This window comes from Myodes glareolus, chromosome 7 (genome assembly GCF_982192425.1).
Source record: "Myodes glareolus chromosome 7, mMyoGla1.1, whole genome shotgun sequence".
In the NCBI taxonomy this organism is placed as follows: Eukaryota; Metazoa; Chordata; class Mammalia; order Rodentia; family Cricetidae; genus Myodes; species Myodes glareolus.
In genome coordinates, this window is record NC_142032.1 from 103169628 (window position 1) to 103189391 (window position 19764).

Genomic DNA, 19764 nt, shown 5'->3' on the forward strand with positions numbered 1-19764 from the left:
TATGAAGGCATAGCCTTTTCAGGAACCCTCTAAAGGGAAGTTCACACCCTGAAATGCGGCACTCACAGCAAAACCACATGTGTGAGGGACAGCTACTGAGGCCCCTAGACCAGGATCTCTGCCTCATCAAACCCCAAGCCTGCCCTGTCATGACAGAGAAGAGAATCATGGGACTGGGAGGAGGGGAGATGGCTGTGAGGGGCTGGTGAGTACACAACTGCTTTCAGAACTGGTTTCCCTTGACCCGAAGTCCCTGTCTCCCCTAGCTCACCCTCCAGTGTGGCTCAGAGCAAGGGAGCTTTCAGGAGCTGCCAACCACAGTCCTAAAGGCCTGTTGGAGACTCAGAGACTGGAGCAACTGGCCAGGGACAGGGAGGACTAAAGGGATCAAGCAGGAAGGAATCTTATCCTTGGCACCCAAGAGTGCAGAAAGTACAGAAGACCCATCTCAGACTACAGAGCCAGGAGTGAAGGAGCAAAGGGGCCATTCTCTTGCCTGGTGAGTCAAGCTCGGGGTCCAAGTGGAAGTTATTCTGGAAGAGATCTCCCTGAGAGAAACTATTTCCCTGGCCACCACCCATCTCCCAAACATGCAGGCATGCCTGGGTTAGAGCGCGGTGAAGTCATGCCCACATGCGCTGTCTGGGCCTCAGCCATGCCTCCTCCTGGTTTACAGTAGGAGGCTCTGGGTCCAGATGCACCCCTCTGGGGGCCCCCGGTTTGACTCAGGACAAGAAGCCTACTGAGAGTTAGGGATCAGTGGAGGCTGCAGGTACCATAGAGCAATCCTACCTTGATCTTGTGCAGAGTCCGATCCATCTCCACAGCCTGCACCCACACAGACACGCCGGCCTTGCTGTAGGTCAGGTTCCAGCCCACTTCAGCCTCACACTCTGACCGGAAGCTGCGGAAGTCCTGGTCATCTGGCACCTGGACACTTTCGCGGCCCAAGGCGGGCCGAGGCCCTTGGGGTTCCGTTGAGGCAGCTGGTTTCTCCATAGGGAGGGTAGGAAGGCCCGGGGCCCTGGTCCTAGTCCGACTCTCCTGGGTCCTCCGCGGAGGCTCCGACAACGTCGACACGGCTGCAGATGCTGACGCCACCTTCCTGGGACCTGCAAGACCGGTTTGGGGACCAGAGTCAGTGCGCTGGGGGCGCGGGTGGGGCTACTCGGGGTCCCGGGCCAGCGGACAGCTAAAGAAGGGCAGATGCTGGCCCGAGCGAAGGTGCTGTAGACCGGCACAGGACAGTCACTAGGGACACCCTCCCACAAGGAGCACCTCACACTTCGCTGGAGCAGCAGCGGGGTTGCTGCGTAGCGGGTGCAGGAGCCCGCGGGAGCGGGGCAGGACCCTGGGGATAGCAGGTGCGGATCTGGCACGGAGTCCCCGCGCGGTGCTGGCCGGACTCGCTCAACTAACTCGGCAGCGAGCCGCTCGGGGCCGTGGTGGGGGCGGGGCGTGGTGACTGAGTCTCACCTGTGCGGGATTCTCTGACGGGGCCCGCCGGGGTCGGGGTGCGAGCTCCTCCGCCGCCGCCGCTGCCGCCGCTGCCCGGGCGACCGGGGGCCGCGCGGGGGCCCTAGGGGGAGGAGCAGTGGGTCCCGCCGCCCGCCCCGCCCCGCCCCGCACCCCCCGCCCCGCGCGCCCCCTCTGCCCTCCTCCCCCCACCCGGCTAAGCTCCGGGCTCTGAGGCTCCGCTCTCCTCGCTCGGTATTTTCCAAGCTGCGGAGGTAAGAGCTGCGGGAGCTCCGAGCCCCGCCCCGCCCCTCCCCTCTGGGTCCTAGCGTCCGCCCCCGTGGGTCCCGGAGAAGGGGCAAGGTCCGGGAGGTGCTGTAGACCAACTGAGGACTGGGGACCCCGTGAGGAGTAACGGTTGTAGCGAAGAAGCAAAAGAACATGGGCTCTCAGAGTAAGGACAAGGTGCAGAGTCGGATTCTGGAAGTTAACTGTGGGCCCCTTCTCTCCTCCCCGCTCCCACCCTTGCAGGTACTCGCGTCTATATCAGCCTGTTCACACACACAAAACTTCAGAGATTCAAAGTGGACACACACATCCATGACAATTGAGAGACTAACTAGTAGGGATAGGGATGGCAGCCCTTCGGTAACTTAGAGATGGCCACGACTTGCAACCCCCAACAACCAAGAGCGTTATAAAGCCTCCACACACCCAACTTAATTCCCAAGTTGGGTGTGCAACCCCAGCCGGAAGTTGATTCAACTTAAAGGGCTCAAGGTTCACAGACTGGCCAAAATTTGACAAAATTCCCACTCAAGTCTCACTCTGGCCTGAGAAAGTCCTGAACCAGGACCTCCTATAACCCCTAGTTAGCAGCTTTCAGCACCCACCCCTCTTTGGCTCCCATCCGTATGTACACACACCTCCCAGAACCCAGAACCCTGGGGACCCAGAACCCTGGAGCTCTCCTGTCCCTCCCCCTGCAGAACAGAGCAGCCCAGAGTCCCACTCTACAGCCTGGTGTGAGATCTATCGCTAACTCCTCTACACCCACTCCTCCATCCTGGGAGCCCGGGCGGGCCCTCTGGGTCCTTGTGCCAGCTCTGCCCCATCTGCTCAATGTGAACTGAGGCTGGGGGCTCAATTTTTCTGGGACCAGGCCAGTATGAGTGTGACAGTCTGTCTCTGTCACTGGTCCTGTGCCACAAAACAGCAGGGAAAGTCTTTGATGTGCTTGCTCCTCTGGATAATAGGAGTAATAAGTGAGCACCATTGACCTAGTGCAGGACAGAACCAATGGCTGTCCGCACCAGAGCCGGCGCACTGAACTTCTGCCCCCCCTCCCGGGGGTGGGTGACTCCTTGCTGTGCCCTCCCCGCTCCCTCCCTGGCTTCACCATGCTGAGTTCTTTTCTTACAGTGTTAAGGGAAAGCTGAGGAATCAGCTCTGGGGGTTCAAAAATAGATGGTTTTTTTTTTTTTTCCTGAAGTGCTCAGGGCTCTGAGATGTTTGTAAAGCGTGCCATTTATAAATGAGCAGGAAGCTGGATGTGGTAGCACAGGCCTGTAATCCCAGCTGCTCAGAAGAGTGAGGCAGGGAGTTACAGAGTTCAAGACTTCCCTGGCCTACATATGGAGTTCAAATCAGTTCAGGCAACAAAGTAAGACCTTGCCTCAAATGACAATAAATGAATAAATCAGGGCTGAGGCTCTAACTTTGTGGTTAGTACCACAGATAAAAATAATAAGAGGCAAACAGGTAGCCGGATGACAAGTGACCCTGAGAGGCATTCTACCAAGTGAGTCTTCTTTAAAGACAAAACAAAGCCTGCAGGTCCCTCAGACCTGTGCAATGACCTTAGGGCCTCCTACCTGCAGCGTGGGAGGTCAACTAATCACACACACACACACACAGAGAAAGCTCACTCTTCAGAAGTGTCTGGGAATGAATGGGTGGCTTTGGGGCCTGACTTTGGGCTTGGGAGGCCTCGGGCGGGCGCTGAGTGTCTGAACCTCCCCTACCCAAGTCTACCTCCCCAAGAGTCAGTATGTTTGTGATATCAACACTCCCAGGCTGATGGGAGGCCCAAAGGGGACTCCAGTAAAGCCAAAGCCTACTTTGTGAACTGGATCCTAAGGAACTGACTGTTGTCTGATGGCTTTTTTAGCCCTGGTAACATGCGTCTGGAGAGATAGCAGGCAACAGGGTACTCAAGCTCTCATCCCCACCTTCAGTCCTACTGGCACCCTGCCCTAAGGTGCCAGCCCGCTAGGAAGAGACAGATGATAGGAGCCAAGCTGTCACTCACATAATCTAGATTAAGAACAAATCTTTTGGGTCTTGAGGGTCGCTAAGAGCAAGTGACCTGCTGGTGGGTAAGCAGAAGGGTGCCACTTCATACCACTTGTTAATTTGCCTATGCATGCTTCCCACTGCAGGAATTTAGGTGTTCCTGGCTCAGAGGCTCTTGACAGCCTCTTGAACACGACAAAGTAGCCACAAATCCTGTTACATCACACCCCTACATAAGAGAGACAAGAGAGAGCCAAGGAGATAGGGAACAAGCCTGGCAGAAGAGTCTGGACATGCCTTCCCTGCTTCCCACAGCCTGGCTGTGGACCTGGATTCAGCAGTACCATTTCCTACCTGTGTGACTACAAACAGATCTCCCTTCCTCTTTCTCCCTCTCAACCTGTTTCCTCATCTGGAACATTAATCTCTGGGAACTACTACAGGGAAGACTCATGTGTGTCTTTCACTAGGTAAGTAACCAAAAATACTGCTGGAGGATGAGTAGAGCAGGCAAGAACATGTTATCCAACTGTGGCGCCGATTAAAAAAAAATTAAGGAAACATCATGATGTGGTGAGAGTCTGGTGCAAGATTAAACAGTGCAAAGGTTGGCAAAGCAAGATGCCTGTTGTGCCCAGTGAGTGCCCAGAGCAATGGCCCTCTGTAGAAAGTGGGTAAGTTGCCACTGTAAGTTCCAGGTCAGAGACTGGCCTGGTTCTTTTATGGCTCCGGCTCCAGCAGCTTGGCACTGAGCAGGTGCCATGGGGGTAGAGAGATAAGAGCTTATATGAGAGAGTGATCAGCAAACAGAGGCTCAGGGAATGTGAGGACTCAAGGCCCAGGGCAGGCCCTGAGCAAGCCTGGGCCTCACATGCACCCTCATAAAGAGGACAAGTGCTTAAGGGTCCCCCAGCATCCAAGCACTGTGGTCCCTGGAATAGGGAAAAGCAGAGGTCTACCGAGATCTATGTCAGGCAGCTGTTAGTACAGCGGCCAAGCAGAACCTGCCCGGAACTACCCCTTTCCCTGCTCCCTGTGCCCTCACCCCTGCACCAGTTCTAAAGATACTCAGACCAATATCATCTGAACCCACCCTGACAACTAGAGACATCAAGGCCCAGAGAGCAGAGGCAATGAGAAATAAAAACCCAGAAGCTGGGTATGGTGGAGTATGTCTGTAATCCTAGCACTTTTGAGGCAGAGGCAGGAGGTTCAAGAGGAATTCTCTGTCATCCTCACTTACCTAGGGAGTTTGAAGCTAGCCTTGGCTACACAAAACAAAGAAAAAAAGACCCAGTTCTCCCGACTCCTGCCCTGAAAGTGCCACCACCCTGATTTCTACGTGTGGGGACCTTGACAACTTGACAAGTTATTACTTTAATAACCACACACACACACACACACACACACACACACACACACACACAGTGCCTGCCACTCTGTTTTGTTTTTGTGGAGCATGGTCTAACTCTGTAGCCCATGATCAACAGGCTGGTTTATAACTTGAGACAGTCCTGCCTCAGCCTCAGGAGTGATAGGATTACAGAGATGAATCACACACAGAGTATTGACTTGAGTAGGTGCCCACCCTACTCACCATCTAGCTAGACAGATGATAAATTATTCCCCACGGGCCCCTTTTCCCCACCTTCCTCCTGGAGTAACCCTGTCTGTCACTAAGGGTGGAGTAAAGGCTGAAGAGTTGTCTAGGGACCAGGTTCTACGTTAGACAGTGGCTTCTGTGACGTCATTAGGAAGCAGAACTAGACCCTCAAGTTAGAACACTTTCAGGCCTCTCAAGTGGGCTTGGCCTTGAGAGGGCCATATCCTGTTAGTGACAACAGGGGCTTTATCCAAGCCCCACAAGGTCCGGATCTCAGTGTTTACTCAGGGTGAGTCTCCTGGCACTGCTGGGCCTCACTAAGCAAACAGCCCAAAGCCACCTGGAGGGAGCCACAGCCACCAAGCCAGTCATTCAAGGTCACCCACATCCTCATTCATGATGACACTGTCACAGCCATATATGTGTCATATATGTGTCACTGAACTATCCGGGTAACACACATCATCTCAGTCACATACATGGTCAGCCTGACACCAGTGCACATACATATATGCTCACACAGCATCAGATCAGAGTGAAGCTGCCAGATGAAAAATGCAGGGTACCTAGAGAAATTTCAGACACATGTCTTTAATCTCAGCACCCCAGAGGCAAAGGCAGGAGATCTCTGTGTGAACTTGAAGCCAGAAGCCAGCCTGACTCCATAGTAAGGAACTGCTGCATCCATATTATCCAATCTCGCAGTTCCCAGACTTGCACAGACTTTGGGCACCTGTGTCAGTTCAATATACACACTGCATCCAAGTAATAGTGGTGCACATGGCTCTGCACATCCTGTACATGTGAAGGCACCAGGCCAGGTTAGGTCTTTAGACTCATCTTGTCTCAACTCCACAACAGCCACAAACTGATGGTCAGGCAGGGACCTTTAGCCCCCTTGACAGCAGGAAAATAAAGTCCAACAAGAACCAGAATCTGCAAGAGGTGCCTCAACTTGAGGTCCCCTGGGTCAGTCAGGCTAGGGTCACACTCATAGTTTCCCCCTGCCCACTCCCCAGAGGCCTCCATGGTGATGACTGTCCTGTGTGGGCTGTGAGAAAGGGACCGCTGCTGCCAGAGCCCCAAGAGTTATTGCCCACCCTGGCAAAAGAAGGACTCGACAACCTACTCCCAGGAGCCCCTTACCACCTAGCCTGGGCAGAGAGCCCAAGGGAGGGCTTGGAGTCAGCAGATGGATCTGGTGCCTCTAACAGGAAATTCAAGGGCGTCTAGAAGACTAACTACATCGACCCAGCTATCAATCAAACTGAGTTCCTGCAGGCATCAGGATCTTGTTGGCAGGGCCCCAGCACAGAGGTGTGGTGGGATCCTTTTTGAGGTGGGAGGGTGGAGGGAGCGTCCCCTTGGTTCTGTTGGAGTACTCCTAGCTGTACCTCTTATCTACTATTCTCTTCTCTCCAGGGATTTCCTAAAGACTGAGGCAGGAGAGCAGAAGGACCTTCAGGGCCTGTCCACTGTCAAGTCCTTCGTTGAGGGGACAGGCTTCTCTCTCCCCAGAGGCTGGGGATGCCCTGGGCAGCAGAAGCCTAAAGCCTGGCAGGGTAGTCCCCAGAATTCAGGGCACAGGAACTAGAAGACAGATTGGGAATGAGGGCAAGGAGACCTGCAGATGGAGTGAAGTACCCAGCCTAGCAGTCCAGGAAGTGGCTTGGACAAGGGAGCCAGGCTGTCTCGGTCAAGACCTCAACTCTCAGTTTACCTGACCTCAGTATGTCTAGACTGTCTTGCCTCTAAGACTGTAGACCAATGAGATTTACATTATTACAGTGGAGGGAGTGGCTGAGCAGGAGTGCTGAGCTCAGTGCCCTAACCACAGTGAGTTCTCCATAAGTGCACATCGGATGACAGCATATTGTCCCCCCACCTTCCCCCTCAGTTCCAAGAGCTGCCAATGGCCTGCTTGTGCGCCCTTTGGAAAGCTGCCTTCAGTGGCATTACCTCCTTATGGTCACACAGTGCCTGCCAGCAGGGGACAGAGAGTCTGGTACTTCCTATTCAAGGGCAGAGAAGCTGAGTGAAGGGCTGATGTGGGCGGGGGCCTCTCCTGGAGCTCTGCTGTGAGAAAGAGGTTCTAGGTCAAGCTTCATTCTGGGATCAAAAATCTAGTCCTAGAACAGCCCTACAGTCGGCCCAGCTGCTATGGAACTGCTGCCTGGGGACTCTTCCTGCCCCAAGTCTATGGAGTCCTGGGTCAGCGGGCATCATCACGTCTTCTCTGGGGGGGGGGGGGGCTGCCTCCTTCAGCACCTTCTAAATTTAGGGCTTGGTTCTGTGACTCATTTCTGAATCTGCTTGGATCCCTCCTCCAGGAGTGTGCTCCCACGGTATTCTTATCCTCCCCTGCCACAGGCACCAAATCCTGCAGGAACCCCGGAAGGGCTCCCCACTCCTACTTGCCCAAGATGCTCTGGATGCCTCTCTGACCAGATCCTACCCTCCAGCCCCACTTCTGTCTTCCCAACTTCCTCTTCCCTGGCCAAAGCTTTGTGACCACCTTGGGGGCTCTCTCCCAGGGGAGAAGGGGTGGAGTCAAGTCCTGCTCCTCCCATCTGGCTTCAGGACACAGCCCGACACAGCCCATTCCTGAAGGTAGGAGGTCTGCTTCTTCACCAGACACCCTCCCTCTGGCTTTACTGCACTTTCCTTCCCCACCTCTAAATAAGGAGTTTGAACCATTACTTCTAAAGGCTTGGACCACAGTTGAAATTACCACTGGGCCAGGCATCCACCCACCTTCAAGCAGGGTGGGCCAGTGATGTAGTTTCTTTTTTTCTTTTTCTTTCTTTTTTGTTTTTTGTTTGTTTGTTTTTGTTTTGTTTTTCAAGGCAGGGTTTCTCTGTTCTTAGCCCTAGCTGTCGTGGAACTCACTTTGAACACCAGGTTGACCTCCAACTCACAGAGGCCTGCCAGCCTCCACCTCCCAAGTGCTGGGATTAAAGGTGTATTCCATCACCACCCAGTCTGGAGATGTAGTTTCTAATGTCTGGTGGGTGGGTCCTGTCTGTCACTTAGAATCTCCTCTGGCCCCAATGCCTGCTCCATTCAAAGAAAGCACAAGCGAAGAATCGAGAAGACCCCTCCCTATCCCACACTCTGAAGGCACTGGAATGAACCCATGGTCTGGTTCCAGTATGATCAAAGTTATAATGTGCAACCTGGAACAAGAATGAATCCCTTCACTCTAGGGCCTCGGGATGCGGGGAGAGCACGCACAAACACTGCCAACGTCCCTGCCGGAGAACATGAGAGCCTGGGTCCCTACTTCACTTTCAGATATGTTGGCACCCCAGAGGCATGTTGTGGAAGTTTAGAGGTGATGGACAAACGTGAGGCCGCTGTTTGGCTGTAGCCTGTTTCAACCTGTCTTTCCCGGAAGCAGTGATAGCCAGCAATTATTACCACATGGTAATAACAGCCCGGTGCTATTCTTTGCACTATTCAGGCTAGAACTCACTCGATTTATAGTTAAACCCCCAGAGCCCAGGATAATGCTTGCCACCTCCACTTTAGAGAAAACTGGAGCCGTAAGACAGGCAGTGACTTATCCAAGGTCACAGTGTTGACGTTGTGAGAGTGAATGCAACTCTGGCTTCCACTGGTTCTAAGAAAGCTCCTCTCAGAGTTTACATTAGACACTCCATAAATGTTTGATGAAGATGCTTGATTACTGCCATGTAATGCAATGGAAAGATCCCCACCCTGGTCCAATTCTGTCCCAACTCTGTCCTTAAGTGAGTTCTTTTCTAAGGTGGCACATGGCTATACAGAACTCTGGAGGCTGAGGGAGGATTACTTCAAGTCAGAAGCCAGTCTGGGCTACATAACAGTAGGCTGTCTCAAAAAAGAAATCCAAGCCAGGCGGTTGTGGTGATTGTGGTGCACAAGCCTTTAATCCCTGAGGCAGAGGTAGGTGGATCTCTGTGAGTTCAAGGCCAGCTTATCCAGGACAGCCAGGGCTTTGTAGAGACTCTGATTAGATATTTGGAGGTGCAACATATCTTGGATTTCCATTTCGACATGTACCCACCTTTCCTGGGTTGCCCAAGGAGGCCTCATAAGCAACCAGACCTCTGTCTCCCCCCGCCTTTTCCCTTCCATCTAATCCCAGCGTCTCTGAGAACACTCCACAAACAGATGCAGAAAGCCTACTGCTATAGCCACAGAACATAGCAAACATCACTTGTCCTATGTGTGACATGGCGTGTCCATGGTATCACCTTATTCAACTACATGTTCCAAAGGCTCCTTTTGTTGTTTTGTTTTTCAGGCAGGGTTTCTCTGTGTAGCCTTGGCTGTCCTGGAACTTGCTCTGTAGATCAGGCTGACCTAGAACTCACAGGGATCCACCTGCCCTATTGACTGATGGGATTAAAGGCCGGCGCCACTGCACTCGGCTTCCGAAGGCTTTTCTTAAAGCCTCAGTTCAATGTGCATCATGCAAGCCAACTCCACTATCACTTCTATCACTTCGGGTCCTGCTGTCTCCCCCCCCCCGCCCCCCAACTAGTGATCAGAGCAGCAGTATATCACAGGCTCAGGAGACTAGTGCCTTCCATTCCTTTCCAGTCAGAGTCTGTTTCCCTTAGGCGGCCCCACAGAAGTAGCTACAATGTTCTCTTCCTCCAGAGTGCACAGTGCCTCCTCTGCCTCCTGAAACTATTGGTCAACTCAATGGAGCCAGGCTCCCCCAGGACTCTCTGTAACAGGTGGGTTTGTTCCAACATCCAACAAAGACACTAGGGACTCTAGGCCCAAAGGTAGAACGGCTGGGCTCTAGCCCTTGTTCACAATGACCACCCCAGGCCTGTTTGGTGTCCTCAGGTTCCAATTTGCAGAAAGAGGAAATGTGTCTCTCAACCTGCAATCAACTGACTGTAGTAAACTTTTACAGGCTGCTTGGGAGTTTCATTTCCATCTTTGGATCTCCTTTGACCGTTCCAAGCTGATTCCATCCATAAATGTCAGAAAGCTTAGCAAAGAAGCAATTTACCCAAGTCACACAGCAAGTCAAAGATGGAGGCCGAGGAATCCTCTGGTTCTTTACATTCTTCACGAAAGTTCTGTGTTAGGATCAAGGAAATGAGGGGTCTGTAGTTTGCAGACTAATAAAGCAACCATAAAGAGACAGAGACAGTTCCTTTGCTACTCATGGCTGTTATTTTGCTCAGATGCCCTGGAGTGTCTAACAAGAGGCGATCCCAACGCGCAGGCGCCTTTTTGTGTTTACAGAGGCCGCGAGGCCCGTAGTTGCGCGTGCGCTTTCCACCGAGCACGCCCCGAGCTCCGAGTACCAGAAGGGACCATGCAGTCCTTTAGTCGCGCTCTTTGGGTTTCCCGCGGGTCTAGGCATCTTCACAACCATCGAGCAGCGAAGGAAAGAAGGAAAGCGAGGTTGCCGCCCTGTGAAGTGTCGGGCGGTAATTCTGCCACCTACAGCGACGAAAGGAGCGCGCTGAAGAGGCGGAGCCTAGTGGCTTGGACGCTCTAGGGGCTCTGGAGCGTTATAAAACTACATTTCCCGAAAGGCCCCGCAGACGGGCATATTGGGAGTTGGAGTTTAGAAACAGTAGTCTTGTGCTAGAGGGACTAGGCTGTGAGGCCACAGAACCAGGGCTATAAACCAAGGATGGACGTGTAAATTACTCAGAGCCTAGCTTGTGTCTTAGAAAGAATACAAGTTGTCTGCACCTACCACTCCGCTCATCAGCTCTCAGATCACCATTTCTTTGGACTCTTCTACTGATGTTAAATCCAACGTGTGTGTGTGTGTGTGTGTGTGTGTGTGTGTGTGTGTGTGTGTGTGTGTCCCATGCACTGTGATTACAGGCCTGTGCCAGCACGACCAGCTTGACTAGAGCTTTGTGCAATGATGAAAATGGTCTCTTCCTGCACAATCCAATACTATCTAACACATAGTTAAATGCTATGAAAGAATTAAAAATATTAGTTGGCCTTGGTGGCTCATACCTGTAATACCAACTCTCAGAAGTTGGAGATGGGAGGGATGTGAATCTGAAGTCAAACTGGGCTCTGTAAGTGGGACCTCAGTGGGAAAACGTTGGTCTAGCATTTGTAAGCCCTGGGAGGTGACACAAACCACCCTAATTGAATGTCTTTTTATATTATTATTAATTAAATCACTGCTTGGCCCATTAGCTCCAGTTTCTTATTGACTAACTCTTACCTCTTAATTTAACCCATTTCTATTAATCTGTATAACACCACGAGGTCATGGCATACCAGCAAAGTTCCGGCATGTCTAACTCCGGCAGTGGCTCCATAGCGGCTCCCTGATTCTGCCTTCTTCCTCTCAGCATTCCGTTTTGTTTTCCCCACCTACCTAAGTTCTGCCCTCTCAGTAGGCCACTGCAGTTTCTTTATTCATTAATGGTAATCACAGCACACAGAAGGGACTCCCACATAAGGGTGAATTGTTTACTGTGCTCTAATATTAGTAACCTGATAGTTGACTATCTCTAGTTTCAGACAGCATCCATAGAATGTTCCCTGGGTCACAGTTTAGCTAGTGTGATTGGCTAATATTCTTAGCACAATTTCAAAGTGTTTTTTTCCTTAGAGATCATTTGGTTATGGTAGGAGAGCTTTCTTCTTTTTTTTTTCTTTTTTATTATTGATATTTATTGAGCTCTACATTTTTTTCTCTGCTCCCCTCCCTGCCTCTCCCTTCCCCATTTCAATCCTCCCCCAAGGTCCCCATGCTCCCAATTTACTCATGAGATCTTGTCTTTTTATACTTTCTACTTCCCATGTAGATTAGATCTATGTAAGTCTCTCTTAGTGTCCATATTGTTGTCTAAGTTCTCTGGGATTGTGGTTTGTAGGCTGGTTTTCTTTGATTTATGTTTAAAAACCACCTATGAGTAATTACATGTGATAATTGTCTTTCTGTGTCTGGATTACCTCACTCAAAATAAGGTTTTCTAGCTCCATCCATTTTCATGCAAAATTCAAGCTGCCATATTTTTTTTCTGCTATGTAGTACTCCATTGTGTAAATGTATCACATTTTTCTTATCCATCCTTTGATCGAGGGACATTTAGGCTGTCTCCAGGTTCTGGCTATCACAAACAAAGCTGCTGTGGACATGGTTGAGCACATGTCCTTGTGGCACGATTGAGTATCCATTGGATATATACCCAAAAGTGATATTATTGGGTCTTGAGGAAGGTTGTTTCCTAATTTTCTGAGAAGTCGCCACACTGACATCCAAAGGGGTTGTATCAGCTTGCATTCCCACCAGCAATGCAGAAGTGTTTCCTTTTCCCCACAACGTCTCCAGCATAAGTTGTCGTCAGTGTTTTTGATCTTGGCCATTCTTACAGGTATAAGATGAAATCTCAAAGTTGTTTTGATTTGCATTTCTCTGATGACTAAAGATGTTGAACATTTCCTTAAGTGTCTTTCAGCCATTTTAGAGTCCTCTGTTGAGAGTTCTCTGTTTAGGTCTGTACTCCATTTTTTTTATTGTATTATGTGATCTTTTGGTGTCCAATTTTTTGAGTTCTTTGTATATTTTGGAGATCAGACCTCTGTCCGATGTAGGGTTAGTGAAGATCTTTTCCCATTCTGTAGGCTGTCATTTTGTCTTGTTGACCGCGTCCTTTGCTTTACAGAAGCTTTTCAGTTTCAGGAGGTCCCATTTATTAATTGTTTCTCTCAGTGTCTGTGCTGCTGGGGTTATATTTAGGAAGTGGTTCCCTGTGCCAATGCATTCAAGTGTATTTCCCACTTTCTCTTCTATGAGGTTCAGTGTGGCTGGCTTTATGTTGAGGTCTTTGATCCACTTGGACTTGAGTTTTGTGCATGGTGTTTGATATGGGTCTATTTTCATTTTTTTACATGTTGATATCCAGTTATGCCAGCACCACTTGTTAAATATGCTTTCTTTTTTCCATTTGATACTTTTTGATTCTTTATCAAATATCAGGTGTTCGAAGATGTGTGGATTGATATCTGTGTCTTCTATTCGGTTCCATTGGTCCTCCTGTCTGTTCTTATGCCAGTACCAGGCTATTTTCAGTACTGTAGCTCTGTAGTAGAATTTGAAGTCAGGGATTGTGATGCCTCCAGAAGTTCCTTTATTGCCCAGGATTGTTTTGGCTATCCTGGGTTTTTTGTTTTTCCAAATGAAGGTGAGTACCATTCTCTCGAGGTCTTTGAAAAATTTTGCTGGGATTTTGATGGGCATTGCATTGAATCTGTAGATTGCTTTTGGTAGGATTGCTATTTTTACCATATTAATTCTGCCTACCCAAGAGCATGGAGATCTTTCCACTTTCTGGTGTCTTCTTCAATTTCTTTCTTCAAAGTTTTAAAGTTCTTGTCATAGAAGTCTTCCACTTGTTTGGTTAGAGTTACTCCAAGATATATTATGCTATTTGTGGCTATTGTAAAGAGTATTGTTTCTCTGATTTCTTTCTCAGCCCTTTTATCATCTGTGTACAGGAGGGCTACTGATTTTTTTGAGTTAATCTTGTATCGTGCTACATTACTGAAGGTGTTTATGAGTTGTAGAAGTTCCTTGGTAGAATTTTTGGGATCACTTATGTAAACTCTCATATCATCAGCAAACAGTGAGAGTTTGACTTCTTCTTTTCCAATTTACATCCCCTTGATCTCCCTTTGGTGTCTTATTGCTCTATCTAGGACCTCAAGACTTATATTGAATAGATATGGAGAGAGTGGACAACTTTGTCTTGTTCCTGATTTCAGTGGAATCACTGGGAGTTTCCATTTAGTTTGACATTGGCTGTTGGCTTGCTGTATATTCCCTTTATTATATTTAGGTATGTTCCTTGTATCCCTGTTCTCTCTAAGACCTTTATCATGAAGGGATGTTGTATTTTGTCAAATGCTTTTTCAACATCTAATGAAATGATCATGTGGTTTTTATTTTTTAGCTTGTTTATATGGTGGATTACATTGACAGATTTTCATATGTTGAACCATCCCTGCATCTCTGGGATGAAGCCCCACTTGGTCATGGTGGATGATGGTTGTGATGTGTCCTTGGATTCGATTTGCTAGTATTTTATTTAGTATTTTTGTATCAATGTTCATGAGTGAGATTGGTCTGTAATTCTCTTTCTTAGTATTGTCTTTCTGTGGTTTGGGTATCAGGGTAATTGTAGTCTCATAAAAAGAGTTTGGCAATGTTCCCTCTGTTTTTATTGTGTGGAATAATTTGAGGAGTATTGCTATTTGTTCTTCTTTGAAAGTCTAGTAGAATTCTGAACTGAAACCATCTGGTCCTGGACTTTTTTTGGTTGGGAGACTTTTGATGACTGTTTCTGTTTCTTCAGCAGGCCTGTTTAATTTGCTTATCTGGTCTTGATTTAATTTTTGTAAGTGATATTTATCCAGAAAGTTGTTCATTTTCTTTAAGTTTTCCTGTTTTGTGGAATCCAGGTTTCCAAAATATGACCTGATGATCCTCTGTACTTCCTCTGTGTCTGTTGTTATGTCCCCCCTTTCATTTCTGATTTTGTTAATTTGGATATTCTCTCTCTGCCTTTTGGTTAGTTTGGATAAAGATTTGTCTATTTTGTTGATTTTCTCGAAAAAACAACTCTTTGTTTCATTGATTTTTTGTATTGTTTTCTTTGTTTTTATTTTGTTAATTTCAGTTCTCAATTTGATTAATTCTGCTGTTTCTGCTGTCTAGTTCTCTTAGGTGAGTTTGCTTCTTTTTGCTCTAAAGTTTTCAAATGTTCTGTTAATTCACTAGTGTGGGAGGTTTTCTGTTTTTTGAGACAGGGATTCTCTGTGTAGCCCTGGCTTTCCTGGGGTTCATTCTGTAGACAAGACTGGCCTCCAACTCATAGAGAGCTGCTTGCCTCTGACTTCTGAGTCCTGAGATTAAAGATGTGTGCCATCACTGCCCAGTGAATATAATTTTTAATGTCATCAGTTTTAACTAATTTCAATGATTCCCTTGTGGATAGGGCTACTTTACTGGACAGTTCCATAAATTAAACCTGTTTCTGTCTTCAAAATAGTAGTCTCCTCCCCACCTCACTATGTGGGCTTACACTTCAGGATTTTGTCTGCTCACTTACTTCTTCCTCCATTGTTTGTTCCTGGCAAACTAAGAATTAGTTTGGATTGTAAAAATCTTCCCTACTGTTCATTAGGCTGGAGTAACAGGGGCAGAGAAAGCCAGCTGTGAAATTAACAGGAAGTAACCCTTTCCCAAGGACATGCTGCAGCTATAAAGTGTTATTATGACCTCCTGCTTAGAGTGGCAGTTTAGTTTTCTGAAATCATAGGCTCAGGAACTTTGCTGTTGGAAACGATATAAACAAAACTGAAAGTCTTGTCTGAGGGATCTGAGCCAAAGGGTGGACAGAATTTACAGCCTGGGTTCAGAGATTCAGGGCTTCTGAACGCGGTACATCTCTCTATGTTGTTTCCAAGGAAACAAGATCGTGGGTCCACTTGGCAGTGCAGACTTGACGAGTCTTTCAAAATGTGTTGCTTAAATTTCACCTGACCACCTGACCCATTGGTTGAGGCTGGGCTAGGTGACTAAGGTCCCTGGACTGTGTGACCAAAAGCACAGTACGAGCTGTCCGTCCATTGTGCCTGGCCTAGCCACTGATGCTCTGAACCAAATTTTCCAGAAAGAGAAAAAAGAAATAGCTACAGCTATGTTAAACATTCTAACAAGTTGACTGATAAAATCTAACAGATATACTGGGCAGTGGCCCACGCCTTTAATCCCAGCACTGGAGAGGCAGAGACAAGTGGATCTCTGTGAGTTGCAGGCCAGTCTGGTCTATGTCCAGGACAGGTTCCAAAACTACAGAGAAACCCTGTCTCGAAACCCTACCCCCTCCAAAAAAAAAAAACTTATACAGCTGGAATGTCCAGGTCCAGAGCTAAACTATCTTGAACTATCCTTACCCCTCTAAATAAGCATTTACTGCCCACCTTGGCATTTATCTGACACCCTCGTGGCTATCGGGTCAAAACCCCTTTGCAATGTCTAACCATAGGCCTAACTTTCACTAGCCCATCGGCTAAGAATTGTCACCGACAGCCTGCGGCCTGTAGCAGGTGTATCACTGCTTTGCTGTGGGCTGCCTACCTGTTGTTTCCACTGCTTGTCACTTTGTTCCTATAAAAATTTCATGCTGTCACTACTTTGGACCACGGCATTTGGGGTAACCTTATCTGAATTCTCTGATGTACGACCCGGTAATCATTGAGGGCAAAAGCTGAAAGGTCAGAGAAGCAGAGCAGCCACCGGAGACTTCTTACCTCCTACGGATCCTTAGACTGAACGGCCACGATCCTGTCTCTGAATCCTCACAAATCCTCAGACTGAAGGGGCGACCCTGTCTCCACCGCCTTATATTCCTGTCTCCACCTCCCTAGTGGTGCTGGAACAAAAAGGTGTGCACCGCCGCCCAGCTCTGTTTCTCCTTTAGACTGGGTCAGTCTCCTGTAGCCCAGAGTGACTTTGAACTTCTGATCTTTCTCCTTCCTCCTTGTAAGGGCCAAAATTAAAGCTGTGTGCCACCACTGCCTGGCCTTCATGGTTAACTACTAGCTAGCCCTACCCTCTGCTCTCCAACCAAACTTTATTTATCAGAACACAAACAAAATATCATACAGCAATTCCCTGAGCCTTGTCACTCCTATTTGGCTCTAGAATAAACTCTCTTATTCACTTGTGGAATAATCTTTTTGTACACCGAAGATTTGTCACTTGGATTGGTTTAATAAAAAGCTGAATGGCCAATAGAAGGCAAAATTTTTTTGGGCAGAGTGGATGCTGGGAAGGAGAGGGGCAGAGGCAGGGGAGTCATCAGCCAGAGAGGAAGCAGTATGGGAAGCACAAAGTAAAGGTAGTAAAGCCACAAAGCAGAGAGCAAATCATAAAAAAAATGAGTTAATTTAAGTTGAAAGAGTTAGTAACAAGCCCAAGCCATCCTGTCGGCTGAACTTTTATAATTAATAATAAGTGTCTGTGTTGTGATTTGGAAGCTGGCAGGTGGGAAAGAAAAATCCACCTACATTGACTGTGAGGTGCAAGCTTGTGCAATCTGTGTTTTTGTGTGGACATTGTGCTGATGGTGGGCAACACATCTTTGCATCATCCAACAAATGTTCCAGAGCATAAACAAATGTAACACATCTTCAACTAATATTTCACAACAGTCGAACATTTATAATTGATAACAAGTCTTTGCTCTTTCTCTGGGGCCCGTGGCGTCGGCAAGATGGGGAAGTGTCGTGGTCTCTGTACTGCCAGGAAGCTCCGCAGCCACCGACGGGACCAGAAATGGCATGATAAACAATACAAGAAAGCCCACTTGGGCACAGCCCTGAAGGCCAATCCTTTTGGAGGTGCCTCTCATGCCAAGGGAATCGTGCTGGAAAAAGTAGGAGTTGAAGCCAAGCAGCCAAATTCTGCTATCAGGAAGTGTGTCAGGGTGCAGCTAATCAAGAACGGCAAGAAGATCACAGCTTTCGTGCCCAATGATGGTTGCTTGAACTTTATTGAGGAAAACGATGAAGTTCTGGTTGCTGGATTTGGTCGAAAGGGTCATGCTGTAGGTGATATCCCTGGAGTCCGCTTTAAGGTTGTTAAGTAGCCAATGTGTCCCTTTTGGCCCTGTACAAAGGCGAGAAGGAAAGACCAAGATCCTAAATTTTGACAGTGGAAGCACAGTAATAAATTTTCCTATTCTGAGAATAAAAAAAAAAACAAACAAACAAAAAAAACCAAGTCTTTGAATGGTTATTTGGGAGCGACTGCTGAGACACAGAGAAACTCCACCTACATCTGGGTCCTTGCTTTGGCTTCAGATTGATTTTATCCCTGGGCTAGAAAAGTAAAAAGAGTACCATCAAAGGCTGTGATGAAAACTGCCATCTCATGACATGGCTCTTCTCAAATGTGGTCCCCTTGAGCTATGTGATGTATTTCTGTATCTTTGAATACATCCTGCCTAGGAAGCTGTTGGTCTACATCAAGATCTTGCTGAGGGTCCACAGGCAGCTTCAGTACACTGATTTAGTGATCATGTAAGAGCCACCTTCCAGGTAGAGATCCATGCAGCAAGTCATTGGCAGCGACTGTGGGTCTTGTTTTGTGCTAGTTAGCAGTGCACGCCATTGGCTTTATCCAACCCCCTCACCCCTTTTTAGCTAGTTCAGGCTAAGGACAAATGAAATCAGGTGGGATATGAACCTGGCCATTCTTTTGTCACATGCCACTTCAGTTGTCAAGCTATGGCTGTCCTAGAATTCTCTCTGTAAACCAGGCTGGCCTCAAACTCAGAGATCCACCTGCCTCTACCTCCCAAGTGCTGAGACTAACGGCGTGAGCCACCCCCAGCTTACCACTATACTTTTTACAAAATCTCTTACAGGTATATTCTCTGCCAGATGGCTGTCAAGAGTAGGAATGGACAAATGGATAGGATGGTACATAGCCTTCACTCAGTATGGCCTATGACCTCAGCTGTGATCTCTCCCAGGAGAAGGTACAAACCCACAATAAACAAAGGATATGGCAAGCATGGCTGATTTCCATTGGAAGCCATCAATTACTTTTTTCCTTGCTGTGACCCCAAGAAAACAGCAGTGACGAAAGGGTCTCTGCTGACTCCCAGTTTGAGGAGCTAGTCCACAGGGCAGGGAAGTCATTCAGGGAGAAGTGTGAGGTAGGGATCACAGTCAAGTAAGCAGAGAGTGATGGATGGGTGGGTGCTCAGCTCTCCTTTTATTCCGTTAGGGACCTCAGTCCATGGAAAAGCACTGCTTATAATCAGTAGCTCTTCCCACCCCTATAGTAATGATGCTGCTTGTTTGTCCCAGCTGCTCAGCCATGAAATAACCACACAGAAACTCTATTAGTTAAATCACTGCTTGGCCCATTAGCTCTAGCTTCTTATTGGCTAACTCTTACATCTTAACTTAACCCATCTCCATTAATCTGTCCATCACCACGAGGTCATGGCCTACCAGCAAAGTTTCAGTGTGTCTGTCTTCGGAGGCAACTCCATGGCTTCCCCCTGACTCTACCTTCTTTCTTCCTGCCTACATCCTAGCTTTCCCTGCCTAGTTCTGTTCTGCCCTGCTATAGGTCCAAAGCAGTCCTTTATTAACCAATGGTATTTACAGCATACAGAGAGGAATCCCACATCGCACCACAGTTAACCTAACTTAGATCATCTCTCACAAACACACCCACAGTTTACCTGAGGGAGCACGTGACTCTCTGTCCTGAATGCTTCTAGGGAGATGTACACACCAAGCTATATGTCTATGCGGCTAGAAGGCTCCAAGGGCCGAGCAGTATTTGAATAGTTCTGTGCAGCTTTTCTTGCTGTGGAGATGGATTCTGAAAAAGCGTT

General features: G+C 48.2%; 1 protein-coding gene and 1 pseudogene across 2 annotated transcripts in view; one reads left to right on the forward strand and one right to left on the reverse strand.

The window, feature by feature from the left end:
• The window catches only part of Stard10 (StAR related lipid transfer domain containing 10), a 25213-nt gene extending 23617 nt beyond the window's left edge, over nucleotides 1-1596 (reverse strand). Inside the window, exons 1-2 of the mRNA XM_048429621.3 lie at nucleotides 1477-1596; nucleotides 793-1112 (exon numbers count right to left, since the gene is read on the reverse strand). Coding sequence (XP_048285578.1) covers nucleotides 793-999 — 207 coding nt within the window. The 5' untranslated portion in view covers nucleotides 1000-1112; nucleotides 1477-1596. The remainder of the gene's footprint in view (nucleotides 1-792; nucleotides 1113-1476) is intronic.
• LOC125397311 (small ribosomal subunit protein uS12 pseudogene) lies at nucleotides 362-18126 on the forward strand (annotated as a pseudogene). The gene is made up of 3 exons (XR_015738470.1): nucleotides 362-499; nucleotides 3897-4220; nucleotides 17623-18126. The product of XR_015738470.1 is annotated as a small ribosomal subunit protein uS12 pseudogene (transcript).
• The last annotated feature ends 1638 nt before the right edge of the window (nucleotides 18127-19764 follow it).